The 26,438-nt window shown below is 41.8% G+C and overlaps 2 protein-coding genes across 4 annotated transcripts in view; one reads left to right on the top strand and one right to left on the bottom strand.

Annotated features, from left to right (window-relative positions):
- The first annotated feature begins 4,281 nt into the window (after positions 1-4,281).
- CHGB (chromogranin B) lies at positions 4,282-15,344 on the top strand. 2 transcript variants are annotated; one of them, XM_039381258.1, is made up of 5 exons: positions 4,282-4,342; positions 9,480-9,523; positions 10,774-10,867; positions 12,203-13,965; positions 14,939-15,344. In XM_039381258.1, the coding sequence occupies exons 1-5, from the start codon at positions 4,297-4,299 to the stop codon at positions 15,020-15,022; spliced, it is 2,031 nt and encodes a 676-aa protein (XP_039237192.1). In that variant the 5' UTR covers positions 4,282-4,296; the 3' UTR covers positions 15,023-15,344. The 2 variants fall into 2 exon arrangements, with proteins under 2 accessions (XP_039237192.1, XP_027572725.1); XM_027716924.2 differs by lacking the exon at positions 4,282-4,342 and adding an exon at positions 5,490-5,591.
- A 1,727-nt stretch (positions 15,345-17,071) lies between these two features.
- The window catches only part of TRMT6 (tRNA methyltransferase 6), a 15,068-nt gene continuing 5,701 nt past the window's right edge, over positions 17,072-26,438 (bottom strand). For both annotated transcript variants that reach the window (XM_027717368.2, XM_027717121.2), the window contains 8 exons: positions 25,994-26,085; positions 25,822-25,905; positions 24,563-24,687; positions 22,939-23,303; positions 22,615-22,700; positions 19,380-19,482; positions 19,203-19,289; positions 17,072-17,874 (listed from right to left, as the gene is read on the bottom strand). In XM_027717368.2, coding sequence (XP_027573169.1) covers positions 17,701-17,874; positions 19,203-19,289; positions 19,380-19,482; positions 22,615-22,700; positions 22,939-23,303; positions 24,563-24,687; positions 25,822-25,905; positions 25,994-26,085 — 1,116 coding nt within the window. In that variant the 3' untranslated portion in view covers positions 17,072-17,700. The remainder of the gene's footprint in view (positions 17,875-19,202; positions 19,290-19,379; positions 19,483-22,614; positions 22,701-22,938; positions 23,304-24,562; positions 24,688-25,821; positions 25,906-25,993; positions 26,086-26,438) is intronic.

Below are 26,438 nucleotides of genomic sequence, written 5' to 3'. Positions count from 1 at the left end.
AGTGGGGATTAAAAAGGAGGTTATGGAAAATTTCTTTGGCAATTCCTTTTGCTGTGTGAGTATGGCTGTCATGAAATAGATCTCTCAGCACTGTGTTTTCAGTCTGGAATTATGTGCAGGGGCATAATTGGATTTATTTTTTTTTCAGTACATATATCGTTCAGTAATAAAACCTTTACTTTGAAATAATTACAGTCTGTTGCAGAAATCTATATATTTTTATTTTACGAAATAGAAATTTGCCTCTGAAATTTCCATGATGCTATCAACAACAGAACAATATTGTTCTTACAAAACAGAACCGTTGCTGAGAGTCAAAGTGCTATAAATATTTAAAGAAATTAATTACTAAGTAAGCCAGACTACGGCCCCAGTCTTTAAATATTAAATGGAACATATATAGTTGACAAAAGGCAGACAGAAACACTGAATGGGGCAATTTAATTGCCAAAATGAAATTATTTGTGGTGCAAAGGCAACTGTTAAAGTCATTTTTGCTTAATGAGAAGCAGTACTCAAAATATGAGGGCTTAAGTCAGCTTTTTTTTTACTTGCTGAAAGAAATTTCTATCCTGTTTTACATTCTACTGCACAAGCCTCGAACTTCACCATGAGGTTACCAGTGTGATTAATTGCATACTTTAAAAAAAAAAAATGCAGGGGCGGTTGGGCAGGGGTTGTTCTGTGGAGGAGTTTTTTGGGGGGAGCACCTCCGTGTGCAGCTCATCTGGGCCCAGGCTGGAGGGTGAGAGGCTCCAGTGCTCTCAGGATGCTCTCTGGGCATCAACTGCCTGGGAACTCCAGTCCTGCAGTGATGCCAAGCATCCAAAAGCCAGGCCAGAGAGACATGTTGGCAGCTTTTGTGGACTGTGCGTTGTCCAGGACTTGTCTCTGGTGAGGAGGGTGTTGGGGTGCCCTTACTTCCCCTCTTGTAGAGGAGGAGGCACCTGGGGCTGTGGAGGTGGCTTCTGTTGTCAGCAAGGCAATTTCATTATGGCTGAGACTTGGAGAAGATTAAGTCATAGCCAAATTTATAAAGCCATGAGTAATCATGTAAGGGCTTCTTAGGCCCCTGCTGCATTTTAGCTTGGTGGTTGGTTCATCTAGAGTGGTAGGTTTTGATTAGGACTCCAGCAGATCATCTTCTGGCAGCAGATCAGGTTAGAAGTGGCAGCACTGGCAAAATGAAGAGCCTCGTGACTAAAAAATCCAGCAGGAAATGTGCATGTTGTTTCACATCAATGCCATCTTTCCTGTGGTAATTCCCAGTGTAATTGCAAGAGCTAAGTTGCATTTACTGCCTGGAGCAAGCAAGGTCAGAGAGCTGCTATCAGGGAAGGACCTTGGAAGTGGCACTGCTTTTTGGTGGCAATCATGATGACAGTGCACTATGGAAAAATTGTCCTTTGTTCCCTATGCCCTGAAGGCTGCTTTTCGTTTATGTACTTATTTTTGTATTGCAGCATAATCTAGTTTTCTGCCATCTGAGCTAACAAACACTGAGGGAGGAATGGCTGGGGGGGTGGAAATAGGTGTGTGTGAGCAGCATATGTGAAGATGTTCATGTGGAAAACCTGGGATGTTGGGGAAGTGGTTGTGTTTATACTTAGTCTACCCTCTCTTGCCTTTGTTTTGGGTTTGGTTTCCTTTTGTGTTTAGTGTTTGGGTTTGTATGTTTTGGTTTTTTTTATTCTGGCGATACATTTACAAGTTCTGTAGCCTGTGAGTGTATCCAGAGGCCCTGAAGATTTATATTAGCTAGCACAGGGCTTTCTCCAGAAGACCACAGCAGTCTGTGTGTGTATTTTTCATATCCCTTAACAGTTATGACAGTTCTTGTAGGCAGATTTTAAACCTCTTTTTAGTCTGTCCATATAATATTTAACCTTATTTCTGTGGCACAGATATATTACTGAAGAACTGGAGCTAGTAGGATCCTGTGTGGAAGACAAGAGGGTTACAAGTGAGCAAAATCTGCTGCTTTTATAAAGAAGACCAAGAAAGACAACTCAAGAAGATTTGCACTGAACTTTTAAGGTTCTTCTGGTTCTGAAGGAGAAATACACTGTAAATTCTTTAGATTTCCTTTGAAGAAAGTTTTTGACACTAAAGAGAGGCTTTGACTGGAGGCGTGTAAGAGATTTGGCACGTATATGGGCACATGCACCCCTGGAGGGTTGTCCCTTCTGCTTTGCTGGCCCGTGTTTGGATCCAGTGGGGATGAGATCCAGCTGAGCCTGTTCCCTCTACAGTGGGTGTGTGTGATGGATTTTAATTCCTCTGAAATCTTTCACCATATTAACTAAGAGGCACCTGATCCTGCCTCGCTGTAGAGCTACTAAGATGATAACTCAGTTCTGGGGGTATGGTTCAACTCTGTGTTGCATCTTGAATTTACTGTAACAGCTGGGGGGTAGATATATGTGTAGGGTGATGTATAAAAGCAGGAAAGCCTGAGCATCTGTGCAGATCCATTATCTGTTGTGTTGCAACTAGCATTGCATATGATAAGACCTCTGAAAGGATTTTTGTTGCTCTTACTGAATAGATGATGTCCCTTAGATGCTGGCTTTTCCAATTCAATTGTTTTTCTCCAGATCCATCCCCTTAGCACCTTCTGAATGAAAGAGCTGAGTTTGTTCATGAGATAGGCTGCAGTATTTTAATTCCATGAAAACTAATTGGCACCCAAGAATGAAGATAATCCCACTAGCACATCTAATTAGAAGAGCAATCCTCATATTCCCCAAGCAGTCTCCTCTCGATTTAGGAGTTCAGACACAGAAATTTGCTTGTCATCCTTTCAAGTTCTGGCTTCTAGAATGAGCCAAATGTGTAATTTTTTTTAAAGCATTTGTATTTTAGAGAATCCAGCAGGATAAATACTGTTTATTTCATAGAGCAATAGATTGTCACAACATTGTGAGGCATGTATATCACTGCAGCTAAAGTACTGACACATCTGAGAAGGGAGGTTTGGGGTGTGCCACTCACAACCGATCAAGTGAAATACGCCACTGCCTGCAGTAATCCTGATTTAGTGCAGTCACATCTTGCTCCTACTCTGAGGGGAAACTCATCCCAGCTCATACCTGGCTGCAAGAGTCCATGCGAAGCAACATTGTTTTGAATATAGAGTCTGACTGAATTAACTATGGGCAAGATGCTTGGATGCTCTGGTTTTCCAGTGCAGACAAAAAGTCTGCTGGATCGTGTTTTGAAATCCTACCCTGAAGATGGAGTTAGATATGTACTCCATCCAGTTCTGTCCCTGGACCTGTAACAGACCTCCTACAAAACTTGCAAATCTTTGTAACTTCAGTTCTGATCAAATCTGACGGCATGAACATGTGCTCCCGTGTAGACCCTGATGTAACTGGTGGCAGAACATTCCCCAGCAGTGCTTTGACATCTTCATTTGCCAGTGGCAAATACAGGACTCCTTGATCCTTCAGGATCAGCCCACACAATGCTGAGATGAGGGAGCATTTCAGAGAAATCCTGCAAGTCAAATACAAACCAACTGTCACAGAGAAAACAGCTTAGAAGCCCCAGTGATTCCTGCTGTGGTGCAGGGGATGGATTAGAAGCCGTGTGAGGCAGCTGGGTGTGGGACTGCTTAATCTCACCTCTCTGTTCTGCAGCGAGAAGAATTCTGTAGTGGTGGTTGTAGTGACTATCAAGAGGACTTGTGCAATACAGGTACTTAGTGAGAGTTCTTCATAGGAACTAAAAGAGCTGGCTATTTTTATTCAGCATCTTTGTATCACTTGCCCCTTTTGTCTGTCATGTTCAAGATAAGTGTAGCCAGGCAAACGCTGGAGTAGAGCAGTTACACAAGGATAACCAGAGTGCTATTTATATGCCTGGAGAAGCAGAGAAGGCTTAAAAGGCAAATGTTTCACTTAAAATTCTTTCTTATGAGCAGCTGAGAAGGTTGAGGACAGGCTGAATCCCCACACAGACAGAGGAGGACATGGGGACCTTGGAGCCAGTGAAATTCGTCATCGTCTTTTGAATCAGACTCTTGATTTCCCAAGGCCAAGGGTGGTGATTTCCAAAGAAGCATCTGCTTCTTTGGGGACATTGGGGCTTGCATAGGCAATATGGGAACAGAATGCAGGAGGGGAAGGCTGAGAGAAGACTGAGAGAAGATGTTGCAGATGATTTTCTTTCCACGGTGGCCATGCAACTGGGTTCTGTTATTTTGCAGGAATTGTAATCCAGATGCAAGATGAACAAAGTGTCGGGTTTCGCCTCCTGGTGTTAAAGGCTGTCTTCTAAAACAGGCTTCAAATGGAGCTGAAGTTCCTGCTTCCTTTGCGCACCAGTGAAGCCTCATGTGAGTTTAACTGGAGTATTGTTCTTGTGTCCTGTTTTATATGTTTAAAGGCTATATGGTTATAGCAGCCTGGCATTGTTAATAAAATAATACACAGAACAATAACAGAAATAACTGCCAGTTTGATGTATAGATCCATTGTCCTCCGTGAACACTGGCAATCAGAGAGCCATCTGCTTAGCTCTGAGGACAAACAAAGAAAACTGAAAAAACACATAATTTGGAGATGGCCCTCGGAGGGTTAATGAAAAGAAAACCAAAATAGATTCAGAGCTTTGCCTGCTTTTGAAGCGAACTGGGCGGAGCATTTGGACTTGCTCTGTGGAGAGCTCATCATAGCTGTCATAAGGACTAATTGGGACAGTGGGGGCTATTAAAGAAAATTATATAAAATTTGATGTCTGTAGGTTTTCTCTGGCTCCCCAGAGCATCATCACAGTAAATAAGAGATTTGCCTGCAGAGATGGATGCTAAGAGCAGTGATTTCTGCGGTAAAACTCTTGAGGAACACTACATGTCATTCGTTCACCAGATGACATAAGTACCAGGATCACTTTGTAGTCATTCTCTGGTTCTGGGTTTGCTCTGTGCGGGGGTAGGGGAAGGCTGTGAGAAGGGGACAACGATTTGAGGGGAAGGGACAAAAACCTTCCAGGAAGAAAAGGCTGCTGCAGCGCCTGAAGAGGCTTTGATTGGAAATGGATGTGGAAAGCAGCGGTGATTCCTTGTGAAAGCTGTTTAAGAGGGATGGGTTACCGCACCTCCTCCCTGTAGGTAGAGGCTCAGCATCCTCTGACGGTGGGAAAGACCTAAGGTCGATACCACATCCTCTTAGCTGGAGAAAGAGGCAGGGAAGCCCCGCTTTTCCCTTTTTCCGAGGAATGGCGGGGCGGGGGGATGCAAAGGGGTCTCGCAAGTACCTAAGCGGAGGGCAGGAAGAACGGATGCGGCAGTCGCCAAGGAAAGGGGAAACGCGCTCGGCTTTGCCAGCGTGTGGAGAACTTGCCCTGTGCGGAGGGGCCGGGATGGAGGGGAGGGGGCGGCGGCGGCGCCGCGGGGGGAGCGCAGGGCGGTGGGGGCGGCGGCGGCACCGCCCCCGGGGGCTCGCGGTGACGCAGCTCCCGGCGGGGCCCCCCGCCCGTCCCCTCCGCCCCCAGTCCCTCTTTTAAGCAGCGCCGAGCCGAGCGGAGCCGAGCCGAGATGGGGCCGCCGGCGCTGCTCGCCCTCCTGGGCGCCGCCGCCCTGGCAGGTGAGCGGGACCGCGGGCGCGGCACCTCCCGATGGATGGAGCGGGAGGCGAGGGAACAGCCCCGCCGGGCGCCGGGTGGGGATGGACGGGTGCCCTCCTGAAGGGGTTCCCGGAGGGGTGACGCCGCCCGCGGGTGCGGGGCATCGCGCCCGGCCCGTCCTGCGGCACCCCCGGGGTGCGGGGGAGGGCGCGGTGGGATGGAGCTGCGCGAGGGATCGGCTGCTCTGCCTTTATTTTTATCCCAGTACAGCATCTTTCCACAAAGACTTCTCGGTGTCATTTTATTACAAGGGTACCGCAAGTTTTTTTGCCAGCCAGTGCTTGATACCGATGGTAAAGTATCGGCGCTGCAGCTTTAACTAGCAGGATTTTTAAAAATATTTTTTGTGGCATGCAGCATTAAATATTGAAACCCCACCGTGAAATGAACATTGAACACGATAGAATGAGATGATGGCTTGGCTTTATAGTACCTACTACATCATTGCTTGAAAGAGTCAGTGTCATTCTGGGTTGAGTAATTTGGCTTTAGGTCTATCAGAAGTCTCCACATGGAAACACTTCTGGGACTTCTGCAGAGACTGTAAGGAAGTTGACTACCTTCACGTGCCTTTATTGAAATCAAAAAGGGAGGGTGGAAGATGGGGGAAGAGACCCCAACACAGAGGATCTCACCAGACTTATTCCACAGATCTGTGGGCATTTATTATCTAATATTTTTTCCTGTTTATGCCATCAAACAGATCAGGTACTTCTTTATAAGCTTTGTGGCTGTCTTGCTTTCATATGTCAAATCAGTGAAACATTAACTTCAAGAACTTTCTAGTACTCCTGCAAATCTATATGCCAAAGTTTAGTTATCCTTCCTAGGAAGACATTGCTGACGCTTTGGTGAGGAATGACACTGCACTGAGTCATCAGCATTAATGAAAGAAAGCCATGTGGGGATTTCATCATAAACCCACCCAAAGATCTGTCTCAGTCTTGGAGATGCAAGCAAAAGCCGTGTGGATTTGTCCTACGTTTTTCATCATTTTTCATGATATTCAACAACTCTCAGCACTGAGGCAAAAATCAGATAATCTGATTGTAACTGCCTGGGCAGACTTGGTTCAGGAGGGTAAAGCAGACCCAGGGCTTTGCTTTACTTTGTAGGTCTGTGGTCTGTTTTTTTCTGCATGGAGAGGGGAAAGGTTTCCCTGTTGGCATGTGTTCTGACTTTGTTTCTCCTGTGAAGCCCTGCAGTTGTACCATCTGCTGGGTCCCTGCAAGCCCAGTGGGTGGGTGCCCTGCTGCCTGACTCTGTTGTTGGTGTCAGGGGGAGCACATGTGGAGAGGAAGGCAGACACGCTGGCCAGCCATCTTCACCTAGCAGGTGGCCCCAAGGGAGCTCTTGCCAGCTGGCACGGGCTGGCACTGCCAGCACCGGTGTAAAGTGGGGCATGCTGGCTCCTCCCTGGCTTCCTATCTCAGCTCTGGCAGAGCAGCTGCCTCAATGTATTATTTCAGGCTGTGAGATGGATTGGATGCTCATCTTATTTCTCCAGGCAGGTTAATATGACATATGCCCAATACCATTTGCTTCTTCTGACATTGTTATGAGAGCCTGATGCTTCCTCTTTGCGCGTGTCGGCTTTTACTGTTAACCAGGCACTTGCTGAGACGTGAGCTTTTGGATGACCTGGCAAAGGCAGTGAACACAACCTGAGTTCATATTCCTGTGCCACTGATGGCTCGAGAGGTAGCCTGAAGTTGGCATTTGTAGTAGCAAAAGATGTTCAGAAGTTGGTCTGTTCTGTGCTTTATCACATCACCTGGGTGTAACTCACAGGAGAGGTGCTGTGACTAAAAGGACAAAAATCAAGATGTTTGCCCTTGTGCATGGCGTGATTTCTCATGGGCTGGAGGACCAGAGGGGTCTCTCCAAGAAGAGGCAATGAAACAGGTCATCCCCTCTGCTTTCATGCCAAGTGGTGACTGTGAGCAGCTCATGCCATTAGAGCAGCATCTCCAACACCTGTGGGATCAAGAGAGTGTCCTTTTAGTGAATAACACTATTTTTTAGTAGAAGAGACTTTGCTGCCGGTCTCCTCCCCCACGTGCATGTACATCCTTATCCTCCATGCTCAGATGGGTCCTGCAGGCAGGTTAGACTGGATCCTGCAGGCAGGTTGGACTGCAGCAGCGTCAGTGCTGTGCTGTGTGGTAGTTATTTGCATACTGGGTCAGTAAAGGAGCCTAAAGCCCGGCTCCTAAAGCACTGAACACAAAAGGTGTGGGAGAGGGTTGGCTCTGAGCACGATCTCCCCCCACACACCACCTGGCATTCTGGGGAAATGATGGAGTGCTATTTTAGGGGAATCCCTTCTGTGCTATCCTTGTGTGGGTTCCCTTCTCTGATCTCAGTTGTGTATGCAGAGAAGAGATGGGGGCTGGAGAAGCACATTCCTACATATGTGTTTGGGGGAGCAGAAATAGAGGGCAGTAGAAATATCAAGAGAGTTAATACTGTGTTATGCTCTTCTATTACGCACTGAGTCAGTGCTCAAGGGGATGTCTGCTTCCTCTGCAAACACGGAAAATAAAGGTTTTATTGCTTTAAACAGTGCAAGGCTACATGCTCCTGTGTGCTTTGCAGGAAGCTTCCTTGGGGCAGTGCTAGGTCTCTTGATGCTGTACGGTGAACTGACCTCCTTTGTCTACGTAATGTGCTTTGTGTTCCTGTGTTACGGATCTCTCACTGTCCCAACCAAGCAGTATGGCAGAGAGAGCAATAGTCATATTTAAGACTATCCTGACTCGTGTAAGAACTTCAGAACTGCACCCCAAGCTGTGTGTTTGTGTACTCTGACTCTAGACTGTGTGGGGAGTCTGTGAAGCCATGGTAGAATAGGGCTTGCTTCTACATACTCTTGTGTTGCTGGCGGGTGTGCCTAACTTCACTTCTGGAAATCTCAAGGTGGATGAGAATTGACACAGTTAATTATACATCCAAGCTCAATACAGCATCCAGGCTCAATAACCAGCTGGAGATGTACTGCAGCAGTGATGGCAAAATAAACCAGAATGGAGGTTTTGTTTGCAGTAGCTTCTTTACAGAAGCAAATATCTTGGACCAGGTACAACTGAAGTGGCACAAGGAGGTGTTAGTTACCCTACTTGTCCTCAGGACAAAGAGACATGTGTTGTACTGCTTCCTTCCAGAGTAGTTTTCTGCTGGGATTTGGGGTTTTTTGCTTATTTGTTGAAGTGATAATGGACCACTCAGTGAATGGAAATTTTCCTGTGCCTTTTGGCTCTCTCCTTCCCTCCAGCTTCCTATCCAAGCTGCTTTAAAATCTTGAAGAATAGTCTCCTCTTGGAAGGGGGTTGCACTTAGAACCCCTTGCAGAAACCAAAAGGTTCTTGGGGTGCAAACAGGCCTTGCTTGTTTCCTGTTTGGGGTGGGGTTTTGTGGGGTTTTTTGTTTCTTTGTTTTATTTGGTTTTTTTTTTGTTTGGTTTGGTTTTTTTCTTTCATTTTGGTTTTTGTTTGTTTTGTGTTTTATGTGGTTTTTTGTTTCCTTTTTTTTAGGTTTTTTTTTTGGTTGGTTGGTTGGTTTTTTGGTGGTGGTGTTTTTTTGGGGCTTTTTTTGGGGTGGGATTTTTTTGGTGGTGTATATTCTTTTAGTGCTAGAAATGTTAACATGCCTCTTCTCTCATGCTATGCTGCGATCTTACATTGCTTTTCCATCCGAAAAAGGAAAGATTTAATGTGGAATGTGCCTTGTTTACTGACCAGCCAACCCAAAACTCAAGCCATCTCATCAGACCGATTTGACTGACAACTCCTGTCACTGGTGCTTGTTGCCAGTATTAATGAGTCTGTAATAATTTGTTTTTCTTCCAGGTGTCAGCGCAGTTCCAGTAGAAAAAGACCGTACTGAAGAAATGGTGAGTGGCTGTGTGTCAGAGCAAACTTCAGAAAATTATCAGTGATGTATTCTCCATGTTCTGTCTCTAAACTCTCAGGGTAATGCTTTTTTTCCTAAGGGTAAACTCTTAACAGATCATTGCTGATGTGGAACTGAGAGTCCCTTTAGCTGTCAGAAGATACCTGTGTGCACTTCAATGCACTTGATGGAAAGAGAAGCTGTGCTCGTGTCAGTGTGGTGCTTCTGGAACTGTGCATTGTACAGCTTCCTGAAAAATGAACTGTTTGACAGTACATGATACTGTACTGGATAAAGTGAGATGGCAGCTTTGAGGAAAGATGAAATATCTACAGTTACCAACTATACAACAGTCTTTCTAATATAGTCCTCCCATCTCCTGCTTTAGAAAGAGATTCTTAACTTGTGTAATTAAATAAATGCCATCACCTCAGACCCTCTGCTCTGGTTGTTAATGTGATCATTTAGATTAGTAAACACGTGGTAATAACTAAAAATAGTTAAAACATAAACTCCATAAACGTTTTATTGTCTCTTCCCAGTCAGCCACCCAGATTGTCGACATGAAGCTCTTGTACCCCCAGTGTTTGCTCACAACCAACAGCTTCAACACTTGAAAATCATTTTATACGGAGGAGCTACGTTGGTAGCACTTAAAATTAGAGGAGGTTGTGTGACTTTCCTAAATCAACTTCCTCTGCTTCCAGAGGACTATCCAGTTGAATGTTAAGCGCTAAAAACCAGGCAGGGCTTACAGCACACACACATGAAAAGATGTGGAGCATGTCACTCACAGAGGACACCAAGGTGGGTTTGCTTTATTGGCAACCCAAACTGCCTTTGCACCTTTGCAGCATCCTCATTTGGACAGATCCTACAGGATGATTCTCCGTCCTTTGCATGTGTGTTGTGTTTGGGGTTTTTTGTAGGGTGCTGTTGCCTCATGTTGTTTGACTCTCCTTTGTACTGAGTAGGGTTTTTAATATGTAAAAAGGTACAAAAGGAGCCTTTACCTGTGCAAACAAAAGGGGAGATAAAAAGAGCTTGTGACTATTCTCTTCTTACTGATACTGGAAGGAGCAAAGCAGTTGATGGCCAAAGGCACAAGAATTTGTGTTAGAGCTGGGGATTACTCAAAACTCATTAACAATAGCCTGAACTAATCCTAAACTAGCTTCTCTACCAACTGGATCAGTAGTAAGATTTCCGTTTTTGCCATGAGAATTTCTTCCCCTATTTTGTCTCTTCTAGGTAACCCAGTGCATAGTGGAAGTTCTGTCCAATGCTCTGTCTAAGCCAAATGCACCACCAATTAATCCTGAATGCAAGGAAATCCTGAAGAAGAGTAAGTACAACATTACCTGAACTTGTCAAAGGAATTTAGATAGTTTCTGTCTTGCATCGGAGCTGGTGAACTGTTATTTCAACCTCCAAATTTTGGTATCAAAATTCTGATTTCCTTCTCTTTAGTCTGTCTCACTCAAAGACCAAACAGCCTGACCTGGTAATTGTCAGGGATTCTTGGCTAACACTTGTGGCTCTCTACTTAAACCACTCGGAGAGTCTGAGAGAATTTGACAGACTCTTTAGGTAGCCTGAAAAGTCAAAAATGTGACCATGTTTGGACCACGTGCTGAATGTATTCCAGAGGGTAGGAACTGTCTTCACATCAAATCAGCATTTAAATCAAGAAGGCAACTGAGTCCATGAACACTGTCTCCTCCGTGTTTGAACAGGGAAGAGGATAGGGTTTACACTTTAGTAAAACATGTATTTTTATCTAACTCAGCCCCAGATTCCTAGGAAATGCTGAATGCCATCAAGCTTAGTTTGTGACATTGTAATTTCAGGAAAAAATCCCCCGCCCTGTATATTTGTCATGTTTTGGAAAATAAAAAAACAGGTATTGGAAAGAGAGGGTAAGCACCATATTTTTGCCCTTAGGCAGATCCAAGAGTAGCAGATGATGAAAAAGTTCTCATAAATAGTGAGCTATTTCTAAATCTATGCAGATATTGTCTGAAAACTTTGAGGATTTGTGATCTATTTCTGATGTTACTAAGACTCAAGTGAAGCAGAAATATCTTCATAGAAGTATGTTGTTACACATACAGTCAAAGTCAGACTTTCATTTAACATTTCAGAAATAGTGGAAGGAATGTGATTTGATTAAACATAACTATTGCAAAGCAACAGATTTCTTTAATTTTTTTTTCAGTCAACTTAAACATTTTAAAATTTGCTAAAACCCCCTAATATTTTCAAGTAGCTTGAAACAGGTGGTTGTCTTTTTTGTGAATAACCATATGTGATGGGTAGGGCCTGACACTCAAACAACTGAACACAACTCTAGATTCAACTGATTTTTAGTGGAAATGAAAGCTAATTTAATTCAATACTTAAAAACATGATGGCAAACAAAGAAAAAAGCCAAAGAGGAAAAATTATTCTGGAAATTCCAGGGGAGCTTCTAAGATGCTTAATTAAGTGAAAGTTAGTTCATCCTCTTCCAGGTAAGCATACAAAATATTAGCAAATTACTAATTTTAAAAGCAGAATTAAGAAAATCAATTCTGTCCAAATCTTCTTGCTGCTTTGTGAAGCCAGTTGTCTATTTGCACTGAAATAACACTTCAGTGGAGAGTTGGATTACTCCATTGTGCTGCTCTTGGTGTTACAGGTGGTAGAAATGACAGAGAGAGAAGTGAAAGCAAACAACTTGAAGTGAGGCATTCCAAAGACCCAGCAGAGACTGAAAAACATCATACTGGGAGCATGGAGCAAGAACAAAGTCAGGCAGAAGAGGAATCTAAAAACTACATGAAAGAAAGTGATGAGGAGAAACTTGCTCACGAGGAAGGTAAAAGCACGGAAGAGGAGGCTGGACACCACGTGCCTGCTCAGGATGAGAGTCTTTACACAGAAGAAAAAACCCACTATCAGGAAACTGGAAGAGAGGAGGAGAAGAATTACCACAGTGAAGAAGGAAGCAAAGAGAGCAGGTGTTGCGATGAAGGTGTGGAACATGCTGTTCTCAACAAGAAGTCTCACTCTGGAGGCACGAGCACAGATTTCCGTGATGGGAATGATCAGCGCCCCGTGGGCCGCTGGCACTTGGAGGAGGGAATGCAGAGCCCTTACAAACAAATTCATGAAGGTGAAGAGGGAGAGGAAGAAAGAAGTGAAAAGTACCACCATGAGTCTAAGGAACGTGATTTCTCCCATCAGCAAGAGCGTGAAGAATCTGATGAGAGTGAAGAAACAGAAGAGGAAAAGCAACTCTACAAACCCAAACGATACCATGGGAAGCACAGAGTGGGTGACTCCTATGAAGACAAGAGGGGTCATGGAGGTGGGAAAGGGGAAGTAGCTGAGGAATCAGACACAGAGGACACCCATCTCTGGAACCATCAGAAACAGCGTGAAGAGCAGCGTGAGGAGAAGAGTGGTTATCATGGGAGGCGTGGGTCTGAGGAGGCGAAGGAGAAGAGGCTTTCAATCCAGGGAAGTGAGAAGTACAGAGACAGGTGGCAGCAAAGGGAAGAGAGCAGCGAAGAGAGCAGTGAAGAAAGCAGTGAAGAAGAAAACAAGAGGTATCACCACAGTGCAGAAAGTAATGAGAAATGGCACAAGGAGAGGAGACATCACGATGGATCACGTGAGGCCAGGAGGCACCGTTCCGAGGGAAGGACGTATCTTGCAGATGAAAATGAGGAAGAGCCGGGCAGTAACCACAGTTACCTCAGTGGTGGCAGCAAGGAGAAGCAGCATCATGCTGGAGGAAGATACCTCTGGAATAATGAAGAGGAAGGGTCACAGAAAGCATCTGCTTGGGAGCACCGAGGGCAGGCCAGGAGGTACCACAGCACCGAGGACGGGGGGGAGCAGCAGCGCTACCCCAGCTACAGTGAGGAGGAGGAGGAGGTAGAAAAGAAGCATCACAGCAGTGATCAGGTGGAAAATGAAGAGGAGGAAAGATATGCCAAGAGGGAGGAGTACAGAGGCCGTCTCCCTGCAGAGAATGAGAAGAGAACCCCAGCATCCTACAGCCCTTTCTACCCACTGCTGTGGTGGAAAAGCCGGCACTTTGAGAAGAGGGACAGCACAGGAGAGCAGCTTTTGGAGGGCAAAGAGGATAACAAGCCTGCTCTGAATGAGAAGAGTCTTTTCCCTGACTATGATGATGATGAGTGGTGGGAGGAAAAGCAAATCCTGAGTGCTCTGAAGCACAAACGCGCTGAGAAGAGGAATCCCAGCAAAATTAACAGAAATGATGTGGAAAGGCAATACAGCAAGATGGATCAACTTGCACAGCTTCTGAATTACAGGAAGAAATCAGCTGAATTCCCAGAGTTGTACAGTTCTGGAGAAGACCTGAAAAAACGTCACGTAACTGGGAACGACAGAAGAAATCTAAGCCAGAGGCCTCTGACAGAAGAGGAGGTATGTGTACAGGTGTTTCTCTGAAAAGCTGGGAAAGCTTCAAATGCACATTTCCAAATCCATTCCCAAGGCAGCTGGTAAACTGTGCATGGAAAAACACAAACAAGATTAAGTCACGTTGAGAGTCAGATGTTCAGTGACCTAAAAATCTGCTGTCTTTGAACGGTGAAACTGAATTGGGTGAACTACCCAAGGGCACAGTTTATAAAATAAAGACATTAGCTTCTGTCTGCTGCAAGACAGGAAGGGAAAGGAGATTTTCTTCCCCCCTGGACCCTACCTCTCCCTGTCAGGTGTTACAGACTAATAAAACAAAGATGCTGGTGGCAGCAGGAGCAGAGAGGTCACTCACAAACACCACTTGGTCTGTCGGGTTATTTAAAGCACATAGTTGGCAAGTAACTTGGATGTTTAGAGTGAAATCAGCTGTCTGTAGGCTTCCCAGTCACTGGGAGCAGTGGAGGGCTAATACTGATTTATACAGACGTTGAATGGTGTTAACAAGTCATAATAAACAAGAATTGGCAGCATAAACTTCTCCTACTCTCTGTTATTGTGGAGATGTTCCTCTTGCTGCACACTGTGCTTGCTGTGTGTCAAAAGCCCGAACCACTGCGATTGTCAGGCTGTGGCTTCCTAAAGGACCTTCACCTGAGCAGAAGGGACTGCAGCTGTGAGAGAGCAGGACATTCCCCCCCTAGATAATGGTGCTTTAAATCTAGAATGATTAGGCTGTAATTAGAGCCAGCTCTCAGAATGAGTATTTTGATACTTTCCCCATGCCTAATTCAGATAAAAGCAGGAAATTGCACAAAGTATATGCTGTTAACACCTCTTACCCCAGCAGTCTGCTCGGGGACCATTAAGTAGCAGGAGATCCTCTGCCTTAGAAATGGCCTTTTCTGTCGTTTTCATGGAACAAAATATTTGCCAAAGTTATTTGATGAGTAAAATGCTCTTTATGTTTTCACAGGAAAAAGAACTGCAAAACCTGGCCGCTATGGATTTGGAGCTGCAGAGTATAGCAGAGAAGTTGAACAGCCTCAGGAGAGGCTGAAGGTGTTTGGGGTTTCAGAGATTGGTGTAGCTGTACTTGCTGTACCCGTGTTCTGTGGTAAATTCTCTGCCACTGGATTGTTGTTTGCCCTAAACCCAGGAAATACTGTTTACTGTCCACTATAGTGTAGTGATTTATACAGCTGAAAATGTCTTTAATTTGCTGCTATGCTACTGAGATCTGAATGGCATGAATTTTAGTATCATAACCTTTCATGTGGGCAGGTATTTTTAATAGGCTTTTGAAAATAATTGTGTTAGTGTTCTTCAGAAATATATTTGTCTGAGTTTGCAATAATAAAAACCATTGATCTTGGACCAAACTTTCTCCTTGCTTACTTGACTGATTGGGTTATTTCAGGATTATCTGTAGCACTTACATGAGTGAGGGGGGTGTGGAAGGAGCCTTTTTGTGATCTTAGGACACTACAAAGCAGTAAAATAAATGATCCCATAATTAGTTTCAATTACTCCAAATATCTGGAGTTCAATTTAACTACTTATCCAAATGTGGTTTTTACAGCCCTCGTGCTGTGCTGGTGTCTCATATTCACGTGTTTCAATTGAAATAGGAACAATGGTACCTCAAGACATGCTCTTCAGCTATTACCTACAGAATACCTTCTGTCATTTTGAAATATCACTGATTTATTTCCTTTTCCTTATTGTTTTTCCTTGGTACAAACATTATGGCTCATTTGGAAACTGGGAAACAGGATTCAGGATCGAGGCCACGTTTGTGTCAATGCTGGTGAAATGCAGCCTCTTTGGCTTTGATCTAAACTAACTTTTCAGGTGTTCCAATATTGTTTATTTCTCAAACTGATCTTTTAATTATACAAATATTTTTTTTCTCGTGCTATTGTTTTTATTGCCACAGTGTATGTGGATATGTAGGATTTAAAACATGCTGGTAGTTTACTTTTTACTGTGTGAGTTTTCACACCTTTGTAGTGCCATAGATACGACACCTGTGTACCTGCCAGCCCAACAGAAGTGGCAGAGAAGAAGTACCTGTGCCTGCTTTACAGGTAAGAGAAATGAAGCATAAGATAGTTTTTCATTATTAGTCTCCTGGCTTACATGGATTTCATCCTTTCCCAAGCTTCCAGGGTCCTGTCCATTGCTCTAAGCTGTGTGATCTCAGGATTTCATCACATCCCGGATGTTGGCTGCTTTCAAAGGCCCAGTTTCCCTTCAGTATGTACGTGTGGACACACATCCAGCGTTTCGCTACGGGTTCCTCAGAGAAGTTGAGAAATCCAGAATTTTAAAAAAAGCTTCACATTTCTGTTCTCTCATGTGATCTGCCACACTTGGCACTGTATGGAAGGGTGAGAGGGGCAAAGCACATTTTTCAGATCCACAGGGCAGGTGGAACAGAGATGGTGAAACCTGCATCCTCTCCACTGATGGGTTTTTCACATAAGTAGAAGAAAAGAGAAAGAGAAGAAACTTTCCGTAAAAGGAGAAAAACAACACAGGAAAGTTTGCAGAACCCAGCAGTAGATAAAACCTGAAATACCTTCTACCTGTTTTCCTAAGAGAAATCCTTAACTGCTTCTTTACACTGAATATAACCCATTTTGAGCTAATGGTGCCCCAAAATACAGAATTTTCCAGCTTTATGAAGTCTGATTACTTGATCCCAAAGCTCCAGGGTCTGTCCAGTCATCCAGAACCTGGCAAGTAAGTTCAAGAGCAGAAGCCAAGTCCTTCTGGCCCTACGAGCTCCCACATGGACCTAAAGCTCTGACCAGGGGTGCACTGGAGTGCAGACAGCAAAGGTGTTCTCCTGAAGCCTATGCTAGACCTTTTTATTTCCAACGAGGGAAAAGTAAGAAAAAGAAGATAAATCTCATTAGGAAAAACACCCTGCAGTTTAATTGACATGGCAAATGCAAAGTTAAAAAAAAAATCAATAGAAAAGCTGACATCCTGAAAGATCAAACAGTAGAATAAATATATATACATATAGCAGTCTTCAAAATAGTAGTATCTTAAAAATAGATAACTCTCAGGAAAATGACAGACAATACTAATAGAGACATTCTGTTTAAATACTTAGTATTTTAATTTAAGAACATGCACTTTCTCTTCTGTATCTATTTCAGGAAAACATTGGGGTCATGCTGAAAACATGGGGTCATGTCTAACATTAGTTTCTCTTTTTATTGTTCCTTTGGAAAAAGAAGTGTATGATTTTTTTTTCCCTGTTCATTCTACTTTCTTAAATTACTGAAAACAGCCGAGTTCTGTGTCCAAAGGGGGAGCAGATCACACAGAATGCTGATGAGAATTCTCTGATGCTGCTCTGGGAAAACGGAAAGCTAAGTTAGATGTGTTGATTCGGATTCAACCTTTTAAAAAACTACATCATATTCAACTTTGGCAACAAACAAACAGAATGCCTTCACTGATGCTTTATCTTCCTTGATCTCTTCTTTCTGAAGTTACCATGATTTCAGTGTGCTGTTTGCTTCCAGGGCTTCTTCTTCACATTCAGATCATGTAAACTGCTAAGGAGTGAGACAATCCTCCCACCACACAGTTCTGCTGCTTTTTCTGACAGATGTGTGACAGGTACAATTCCTGTGCTGCCAAGAGCACTGAAAGTATAGGTATTTTACTAACAGTAAGACTCCCGAGATTTAAAAAACCAAATCAATTCTCCAAATGTTAACAATGAAGATCTTGAACTTTGCATCTTTTAGGTGATGGCTCCTCCATCTTCAGTGCTTCTAAACTACTGGAATCAGATTTGCCCTTATCCAAGACAACAGTGATGCCAGACAGAAGGTACCCTCCGCCTCCACTCATTGTCAGTTTTGGATGGCTTCGATCTGGTAAGACCTTTAAAAAAAGCAAACAACAAAACACACCCAAAACCCACACCACAACAAGCACCTGTAAAAGCTCACTCTATATCTGCACATCATGTTGTGTAATTTCAGCTTACAGTATTGCATGTAAATTTTTTTTCCAGCCACAACAACAAACAGCCATTTGGGAAAGTGTATTTATCTATAAAGGGCAAAGTATCTGCAGGTGAGAATCCAGTTATAGAAATATGTAAGCATACAGGCTACTGCCTTACTGATTAATTCTTTGTGGCATTTCCATCAAAATTGTAAAGTCAAGCTTTGGGTTGCATGGAAGTCCCCATTATGTGATCAGAAGTGGTGTATTTGGAACCACAGCTGATCTTACAAAACAGCAGGAAGGAATACAGGAATTTCCAGTTCTGTCACTACCACCTTTATGTAGCTTAAGGTAAGACATGAAATGAACCATCATTTTCAGATATGTTACACTCTTTGCAAAGGACTTCTCTTCAGATATTTCCTCCTTGCTCTGACTGCCACTGCAGGTCTGAACTGACTGACCTGTGTCCAGGATACAGTAACCCTTGCCAAGCCTACCTCGTGTGAACATCTGTGGATCTCGTGATCATTCCCAATTTCATTGCCCAGTAAGTAAGTCAGTAATTGTGGCCACCCTTGAATTAAGTCATCCCCTAAATAATAATTGCTTATGGACTCCAGAAGCCCTTGGGCAAGGAGAAAGCCAGTGAATGCACCTCCTTCAGAGGTGGTGAGCTGCTCTTCAGATAGGGTTCTGCTTCCTCAGACATGGAGCAGCAACTCATTTTCCCACAAACGTCTTGTTCAAACAAAGTCAGTCACGCTGACATTTCTCACTGTGGTGATATTTTCCCCTCTCATCGTGTTTTTATTTTTCAGTTCCCAGACCAGAAACTTGTTACTTGGGTTCCAGGAAATGTGCTATTTGAAGATGATAATTTTATAAGTCACGACCACTCTCAACATTACACATCTTTTTCAGCTGTCAAACCAGCTGGAAACGAATAAACACTTGTAATATTTTGCTACATCTCTCTCACATGACAGTGCTTTAGGTTAGCCACTAAAGCACAACACTTTGCTACAAATATTTCAGCAAGTGCTTAAGTGAAATGCTTTGTGAGAAGAAAATAAAGTATTTCCATTTGAAATGGTTACAGTGAAGCATTAAAACTCTTCAGAATACCCCCTACTTATGGGTAAAACAAATGCATGAGCTTATACATTGTTTCAGTCAGTCCAAAATTTTCAGAGAGTGTTTTGCTCCCCAGTATTTGAGTACCTGCAGTTTTGACAGCCACTTACTGTGATCCTTACCTGGTAGTTTCGTAGCCAGGTTTCAGACAGCTTTAGGTTTATAACTCCACCTCTTTCTCTCAGCTTTGTGTAACATTCTAATAATGGCTTAAAAAAAAAAACCCCAAATAGTAGGTTACATAGCAGAATAGTATCAAACTTGAACAGTAAATAGCTAAAGTAACATACTTGATTTACCTCTTTATACTGGCAGTAGACAACAAAAGGCCTTGAAGGAGCAACAAATTCCAATAAAGACAGTAATAAGGGTGTGGGATGAAACTTGCTGGCTACAATTAAGCTGCAAAACAAGTGTCATGCACATTAGTTTTCTACTCATCAAGTGACATTTCCTCCTACTTAGTACAGCAATCAATTATAGCTTAAAAGTTGCTCATCAGCATGTTTTCATGTCTCTAACAACTCCCCAAATATAAAAACAAATCATGATTTTCTACTTGCATAATTAAGAGCCTAAAACTCTCATTCCCTAAGGTGCAGAATATTAAATGAATTGCAGAAGCACTCATTCCAGCTGTGCTGAGCTCCACAATAATTCTTACAACCCACTTTGCATGCTGCTTTCTCTGCCCCAAGACCATTTTCCAAATACAATTTAAATTATGTGACTGCTAATTGTTGCTTAGAATGTCACCTCAGCCATGATTTTTAGACTGGGTAGTCTTCATTAAATACAGTTTTATATAAGAAGAATATTTAAAGAGAAAACAATCCCCTAATAGACATGACTAAAAATCTTTAAAATTATGTCCTTTCAAACTTAAAGGTTTCTTATTTAATTCTCCATCCCTGTTTTAGTATCATAGTACAACCTGGAGATTCTCTACAGCTATCTCCAGCTGAAATCCAAAAAAATCACTGCCAAACTAGATTGCAAGAAATGGCTGAGTAAATTAGTAATAAGTTGTGCTTGTGCAGAAAGAGTGGGATAATTAAACTACTTCACTAGTTTACAGAGGCTACGTGAGATGACCCATTAATTAACATTTGTTCTCCGGGGGAATGTACAGCACTGGAGACACAGTTAAACTTGTCTATCGTAAGGGAGGTGAAAATGGTTGTTCAATTTTCTAAATACAATAAAGAGGTGAGACAATTCTCTTACAGTTGTTCCTGTTTTGGTTTTTTTGCCAGCCATGGCCTTGTGAGCCATTTGCTTCAAATCCAAACCTCAGAAAAATTGTGCTCAGTAATTTATCAAGCAGGTCATAAAGAAAAGACTCCATCCTGTGCCTCAGAAGGCTTGGAGTGCTGCACTGACACTGCCAGGAGCTCTGCCAGAAAACAGGAAGATAAGGGAGAGATGAGAGACCGTGGAAAACCAAACTCTGCTCTTTCATATGGCAGCACATATTGCTGCCAGCAGGTAGCCTGGCCAGCCACAAAATCAATGTACTGGGTGAGGGGGGAGCAGGAAGGGGTAGAGGAAGTGCAGGGAAGGGTAGAGGGAGGGAGGTGGTCTAATTCTGAACACATGGAGTGTCCACAAACCAATTTCTGCTTTCATAATATCAGAAAAAGTCTGTCTTTAAAAAGTCTTCTTTAAAAGAATACCAAATAGCCAATGAATATCTTCCTTTTTCCCCCTCAATGACCTACATCAGACTTCAGCTCTCATAAATGGAATTGAACACATAGATCTAGTACAAGCAATGTTTTACCACATAACAGCATAGAAGATAGAAATCCTATTGAAATGGTATCTTCTGCATTAAGTAGTAAACCCTGTTAAATTCAGGGCCTCAAGAATTAATTTTCCTAAAGTTGGTTGCCCATCTTTATCTAACAACCAGTTTTTCCTTACTCTGCCAGTAAGTCCTTACGTTTCTCCCCACCAATGTTAACCAGTTTTTTACCTATCCTTTCCCTGTTTCTCTCCTGCAAAACAAAACCAAACCCTTACTTTCCCTGCCTGCTTCTACGCAGGTACAGGGTTGTTAATTTGAAGCATTTGTTTATTCCATGCCAATTTTTTGTGTTACCCTGTGGTTCTTGATCTCAATGAACAGTGGGCTATAAAAGGCAGATGACTAAAGAAAGGTGATCATGACTGAGCCATCTGGGATAGTGCCCTCAGGCACCATAAACTTCTCTCTCCCCCCATCACACTGAAGAATTCCTAAAGCAAGAAATCACTCATCCCTTCAGATGTGTAATTTGTTACAGCTTTCATGCCTTACAAAGGACAAAAGAAGTATAAAAGTGACTGAAAGCAAATAAAGAAGAGACAAATGCTAAACAGGCTTCCTTGAACTCAATCAACAACTAAATATACTATTTCAGTCAGATATTAATTTTCACTTTGCCAGATCGTGCACAGACATTAATTATAAAACCAGTCCAAAACAGTACCATTATTTAGGCAGCTTAATGGTCACATGCACAGGCATTGCCAGTGGTGCTGTTCTGTTGCCAAACAGATGTGCAGTGCTTTTTACAAACCTCCTTTACCATTTTATTGCTTTAGAGAACACACAGTGACCTGTTTCTGCATCTTTATAAAAAAGGCTAATTCTACCACTTAAATATGCTACATGAGGTACATGAGTGAACGTATGAGTTAAAACATTTCATAATAATAAAACCAAAAACTATACACAAGCATTTAAACACAACCAATAAATGTGCATTAAAATTTATGGGAGCAGAAAAGCTTTATTCCCAGTGAACCAAAAGTCTTTGGAGAAAACGTTAATGTTATTACTTGATTAACTCAAATCACTTCAGCATTTGCTAAGAACATAAGAAAAAGTCACCAAATCACCAAATGCTCCTATACTATTGTGGGGCTGTATTTGTAGGAATATATTTATAGTATTTGTTTTAAATTTATGATATTGAATATTTGTGTTAAGTTCTTCACTGGGAGTAACAGCAGGTAAAATGAAGTTTATGGGAGTTTTTTCCTGTGTAAAAAAGAAATGAGTGTCTAAAAACAAACCAACCAAGCAAAACCCCAAACCAACAAATTTAGTTCCACCTTAATAAACTTAAAACCTCAGGTTCTACTTTGGCAATTAGAATCCTGTGATTTTTTTTGGCAGTCATTTTGTATTGGATTCTACCTGGATTCTGGGTTTTTATTGATAGATTTAAATTTTTATTTTAATATTTACTTATACTTAGTTGATTTTTAGATCATGAAATTTCAAGGCATTTAAATAACAGGAAAAAATCTTAACCAGGCAAGAACTAAACAAGACCCAAGACCCACTTGGTTACTTATCTCATTGGTATTTCCAGTAAATTGTTCTTATCTCAACCCATGATCTTTACCTTTTGTGCCTCCAGTTCTCCTCTCCATCCCATGGAAGGTGGAGCAGGGCAGGTGTGTAGTCTGGGGTGCTTCAGCAGGAACACTAAACTGGGGAATAACATTCCTAAACCGGGAAACAACTACAAACAAACTCACCCATCAGCATTCTTTTCCCTCAACAAAGCAGCGGTTTCTGTGAGCTTTTTTCTTCTCTCCCATTGTTTCATTTGCTTTTCCCGAACCTTTGAACAACAAAACAAATAGTTTGTACTTTAACTGGTAATTATATGTCAGATCACTATTGCATGGATTGAGTTTTCATTTTTTGCATCTTATGTTTTAATGTAAGACAAAGAAACAACTTGCAGAATTCTATTTTAACACCTGAACAAGCTGTATTTCAGCACATCTGATTCATACAGCAGAATTTTATGTATATAGAAATTGTAAAACTTGAATAGCCACAATAAATATTCTCACATTTTCTTTATTTTCTTTTTCTTTGTTCTCTTTAAATTCTACATCTTCAGCATTAATGTCCATTGTTTCTTGTTCTTCTGACTGGTTGATCTCCATAGGTGCTTCAGTAGTAGGTTCCTCTTCTGTTTCCTGCAGGGAAGTCTGTTTCTCCTCAGTCAATCCATTGCTTTCTTCTTCCACTAGTGCATTGTCTTCAGGGTCTGAAGGCAGAGTCTCTGTAGAAAATGTCCCAGAGAGGAGACTGTGCACTTTGCTGAGAGGAAATTCATGAAGATTATCAAAATAAGGTTTTGGAAATCCAAAACAACTGGTAGCAGCTCTCACAGGTCCTCCTCCTGGGTACATCTGAATGATGGATCCGTAGCCTATGAGAGCAAAAGAATCAAAACACATTGGAAAGCCAGAATTCTTAAACTGCCATATTTTCAAAATTTCCAAAATGCTTGAATGAAGTGTTCATTTAAGAACAGGAAAGTAAATTTCCTGCTCCTAACCCAACCATCAAATTTAACAAGCTGTGGAACTGTGCCTTAAGGTAGAACATCTTTATTGAAAGGACAACACTTTGCAACTCCAAAGGACAAGGTGACTCATAGAATATTTGAGTATCAAACACGTATTTAGGATTAGCTCAGAACATCTGAGCAGTGGCAAACTGTTAGAAAAGATAATTTAATTAATAATTAACAGACAACATTTCTGCAGTTTCTGTTACTTATTTATGGAGTTGTTTTGATAAAAAACAAAAGCTAATTTTAACAGTATTCATAGGCAAAGAATTTCTTCAACATCCAGGCTCTAAAGGAAGAGCTGTTTAGACATACTAAAAATACCCTTTCAGTAGTTACGCTGAAATTGTATAATTTACTTCAAAAAGTAGCTCTATGGCCAAAAGTTGCTGCAACAAACCCAATTTCCACTGCCTGTGTCCTTCTCAGCCAACAGACAGCATGTCCGTGTGCACAACATCACATCACATCACGCATCCTACCTTTCCAGGCTTCTGGAATATAACTGTCCCCTCTGTCTAGTGCCTTTGAATGATGAAACTAATTAACTGAGTTTGAAAAACAGGTCAAACTTCTCCTAGAATATCCTCAAGAAAATGTCACATAATTTTAAAATCCACATTTTGCAGAATACACATTAAATCTGGTGCAGTGAACAAGAGGAATGGCAGCATTTTCAGTGCTGTAGGCTGTCTGAATTCCAGTGCTACTATTCCTGTTTTCTGCCATTCACTTTCTTGGACTTCCAGGTGTCTGGGAAGAATTTACATACAAGCTCCTTACAGCTTTTCCTAAACACAGGAACTAAGACAGGAACTAAAACAGATCTACCTACAGAGATATCAATTTAATCAAATTTCATTATACAAACAATTATATCAAATTTAGTTGTCAATTACTTTTTTTAGGTTTTTTAAATATTGAAAAACAAATCCAACTGAAAGATGCAATAGAAAAACAAGTATCTCTTTGAATACCAGAGACAGTAAAATTAGATTTAAAAAAACTGAGAAAACTATTTTGAATGGCTGCCTTTTAAAAGTATCACAGCGACGTGTATTTAAGTTTCAGGTAAGCTTAAGTCTGTGCATTACTAAAGCTACTGTGTAACTCACCCCCCATTCGCTCCATCACCGCTCCCAGCAGGAGGCCGGCACATGTTTCCATAACAATCATCTTGTTGCCAGCGTGGATGTTTCCCAGGGTAAGCATCTGAGCCAGGGTGTCATATCTCAAGTGGCTGGAAGGCAGAGGGTTTAACAAACATCAAAGTAGTCAGAAATACTGCCTGTTGGCTCAGGAGCCTGCCAAAAAAGTTGGATTGCAGGTAGATTTTCAGAGCAGTGTCGGTGATCCTCAGTCACCATGTGGAAACTCATAATTAACCGTCTGGTAATAAAGAAGAACCAGACCCAGAGCCAACAAGAAATTAGAAAGGAATAAATAGCAAAAGTAGGATGTGAAGTAGGGTGCACATATCAAAGTGGACATCTTGTGCTGTGTCAGGTTTTTAAATTTTTAAATTTTTCCCTTTTTTCTCTGACATGTCAGTTTTATAAAGAACAAATGGTATAAATGCATTTCCTGATCCAATAATGTGATTCCTTGTGATTTTCACCTGTTTTGCAGTAGCACACACCACTGCAGTCCAGGACCAAAACCTAACACACAAACTGAAGAGACTCAGTCATAGCTACAGAAATTACAACTCATCTTCATAGTAAAATAAAGCCAAGTGACAGAGATGGTGGAAGGAGAAGGAAAAAATGTTTGAGAAGCCTTAAATACATTTGAGGATTTTAAATCTCAGCATATTAGATCTACTTTTACTACATTTAAAAGCATGTATCAGCCCATATTTACGAATGTGTGTAACAACGTCTTAGTCTAGAGAAGTGACAATCCAGCAGGGCTGGATCTCCGTAGTCGATCTCTGTAGCCATCACCTCCTCTGACTCCTGACCCCAGGGTTAACCACAAGTTTCTGGAGAGTTCTGATTGAAGACTTTGAACCCCTGACACATCAAAGGCAAAAATTCCTGCTTCTGGTAAGTGGCTTGTTACTTTGATTACTGAGCCAGAAAACAGAGGTGATACACCAGCAACCAAAACCAGGTAAGAGACACCTGTGAAAATGCAAAGAACGTCTGCCTACAAAGGTAATTTGCCACATGGTGGTGACAGGGATGTGGTAAAAGCTGTTGCTGCAATAGCATATTCTTCTATATCACATTATTTTTCATTGACTTGCAATCTTCCCACTCACAGAAAAAAGAAAGGTATTATATACTCTGGTATAGTATTTTAAAAAAAAATTAAATTACAGTATATGATAAAGTTATAATTAGAAAAAAGAAAAAGAATGAAGACTTACTTAATTTTTCCAGGTTCCCTTGCATAATACATTGTTGAAAGAATGCGAGTGGATGGTTTCACAATTGTAATAACTGCCTCATATCTGTAAGAAACACATAGGAATAGTCTTACTTTAATCTCAACAGCTTAGAGGATTACTAAATATTTTCCACATTTTAAAATTCACTTACTTTTTTTTCTTCTTCTTTATGTATTTATCTTGAGCAAATTCTGTTTTGTCTCTGAATGTTGTACTGTTCTCTATTAACTGTTGAACTATTTCCTTGGAAGAGACAATTTATTTTTATTACAGCTAGCATTTATTTCTCATTCATTTCACATATAGTATTTTTTTAAACAAACACTGAAAATATTTTCTTCCAATAGAGGCATTTATACCATTAACTTCTACTGACATTAATGGCAAAGTAAATTTCTACTAACCAACATGACAAGTGAGACACTAAACTGACTATGTGTAGGAATTTAATAGTATTGTTTTGGTTTTAAGTGTTCTTTAACTACAGAATGCCATAATAAAAATGATAAAACAGAAAATGCTTATCCTGGAAAACAGGGTACTTTGTGGAGAAGGAGTCTGGTAGGTGCCAGAACTAACTCATGAGAGAGGGCAGA

This window comes from Pipra filicauda, unplaced genomic scaffold, assembly GCF_003945595.2.
Source record: "Pipra filicauda isolate LSUMZ 115617 unplaced genomic scaffold, ASM394559v2 scaffold109_size3271384_pilon, whole genome shotgun sequence".
Classification (NCBI taxonomy): domain Eukaryota; kingdom Metazoa; phylum Chordata; class Aves; order Passeriformes; family Pipridae; genus Pipra; species Pipra filicauda.
The sequence above is the reverse complement of the archived record's forward strand: the minus strand, read 5'-3'. Positions and strand labels throughout refer to the sequence as shown.